The following is a 1548-nucleotide window of genomic DNA, read 5'->3' on the forward strand; positions in this document are numbered from 1 at the left end:
ATTAAAATAATTAAACGAGCAACAGGGTAAATAACCGAAAAATTTAAATACAAGAGTTTGTAGAAGAATGAAGCAGATTTGTTTGGAGATCAATATCTACATACTCCAAAAAGTATCAGTTTAATTATAAAGTTGAATTAAAAATACAAATACAATACAAATTTGATTTTATAAGATAGGGGTATTATTGTAAAAATTATAGAAAAACACTTTAAGTATCGATATTTGTGTTTAAGATAACAAACTACTCTCGTGCACGTATTTTATGAGTATATAAAGGCAATTACCTACAAACCATTTTAGTAGTTACTTCTATATTTGACTGCAAAATGTTTTGGTTTATCTATCTTCTGTTCATTTTTCTTTTAAGTAATAATCAACAATGTCTATGTCTTCAGTATGGTATGAGTGATAAATAATTTCTACATCAAGTTAATTTGACATTTTGTTACAATTTTAGATTATTATTGGCGAGATTTCATTGACGGAGAAGTGCCCAGAGATGCTATAGTAGCAGGACAAAATATTAATAATGAAAACATTTACATTGGGCAAGTATACCCAAAAAATTGGGGTCTCATAACTGCTGAAATTTTTGCCGGGGTGAAAGAAGTCTACGTTCCGTTAGATGGGATCAAAAAGATAGACAAAAATATAAAAGTAACTAAATAGAGAACAGCAAGATTTTCTATTGCTACTTAAAAATTACCTGTTTTCTAGATTCTCTGTGGAACTCAACAAAACTTATATTGGATGCTAACGAATTCTTCTAGCCTTCCCTCACTGCTCGTTGATCATATTGCTGTGACTGGTGGGTATGAATATGCACAAAAGGGAGATCGTGAAGGAATACTATACATCGGAAAGTTAAAATACAACGGAGAATATAAAATCGGGAAAATTGTTTCGTTCTATCGTCCCAATACGTTTATTTTCAACGATAATATGGCAGAAATAGAAGCTAGCTCTTACGAAGTACTTCTATTACAAAAATAATAAGACCAGTAGGTAAATTTGTTGCAAGCAGACAGAAAATCTCTACTTGCAAGTGAAGATAATTTAACTATAAATATGTACCTAACATATCACGTAGAAAATTAAAAATATTGTATTAATATCTTTAATGATATAATAAAATAATAATGTAACAAATGTTCGTTATTGAATTGAAAAATTTGTGAAAGGTTATCATGAACATGAACTTTTTTGGTCCTCCAACCAGAAACGTTGATTTTGCATTTGTCAATATTGTCAGAAAACAACCCTATTGAAAGCCTAGTCCTACTGAATGTTTTGTTACTAATATACAATGAGAATCTACAAGATTGTTCAATTAGTTAAACTACTTTTCAAAAAATGTAAGTAAACAGTAAGAGCTTTTTTAATTTCTGATTAAAGGACTTAATTTTGAAATTAAGTTGACAACACACAATTAATGATGATATTAGATGGTGTCTCCGGAAATAAATGACAATTGACTCTAAAAATGTAATGTTTAACAACAGAGACATTAGACTCAAAAATCTTACATGGGACACCTGTATAGTT

At 29.3% G+C, this 1548-nt stretch overlaps 1 protein-coding gene across 1 annotated transcript; it reads left to right on the forward strand.

Moving 5' to 3' along the window:
• Positions 1-315: 315 nt before the first annotated feature.
• On the forward strand, positions 316-1131 carry LOC123008923. The gene is made up of 3 exons (XM_044404986.1): positions 316-402; positions 461-660; positions 721-1131. The coding sequence occupies exons 1-3, from the start codon at positions 330-332 to the stop codon at positions 994-996; spliced, it is 549 nt and encodes a 182-aa protein (XP_044260921.1). The 5' UTR covers positions 316-329; the 3' UTR covers positions 997-1131.
• The last annotated feature ends 417 nt before the right edge of the window (positions 1132-1548 follow it).

The sequence above is a fragment of the Tribolium madens genome, unplaced genomic scaffold (genome assembly GCF_015345945.1).
Source record: "Tribolium madens isolate multiple individuals breed KSU strain unplaced genomic scaffold, Tmad_KSU_1.1 Scaffold_71;HRSCAF=194;Tcas5.2_LG6, whole genome shotgun sequence".
NCBI lineage: Eukaryota > Metazoa > Arthropoda > Insecta > Coleoptera > Tenebrionidae > Tribolium > Tribolium madens.

What these genes read in the sequence shown, in the direction of transcription:
- LOC123008923 (XM_044404986.1), top strand. Translation starts at nt 330, where the DNA reads ATGTTTTGGTTTATCTATCTTCTGTTCATTTTTCTTTTAAGTAATAAT. An exon ending in ATGTCTATGTCTTCAGTATG is followed by an intron (nt 403 to 460) that starts GTATGAGTGATA and finishes TTACAATTTTAG; the next exon opens with ATTATTATTGGCGAGATTTC. An exon ending in AGATAGACAAAAATATAAAA is followed by an intron (nt 661 to 720) that starts GTAACTAAATAG and finishes CCTGTTTTCTAG; the next exon opens with ATTCTCTGTGGAACTCAACA.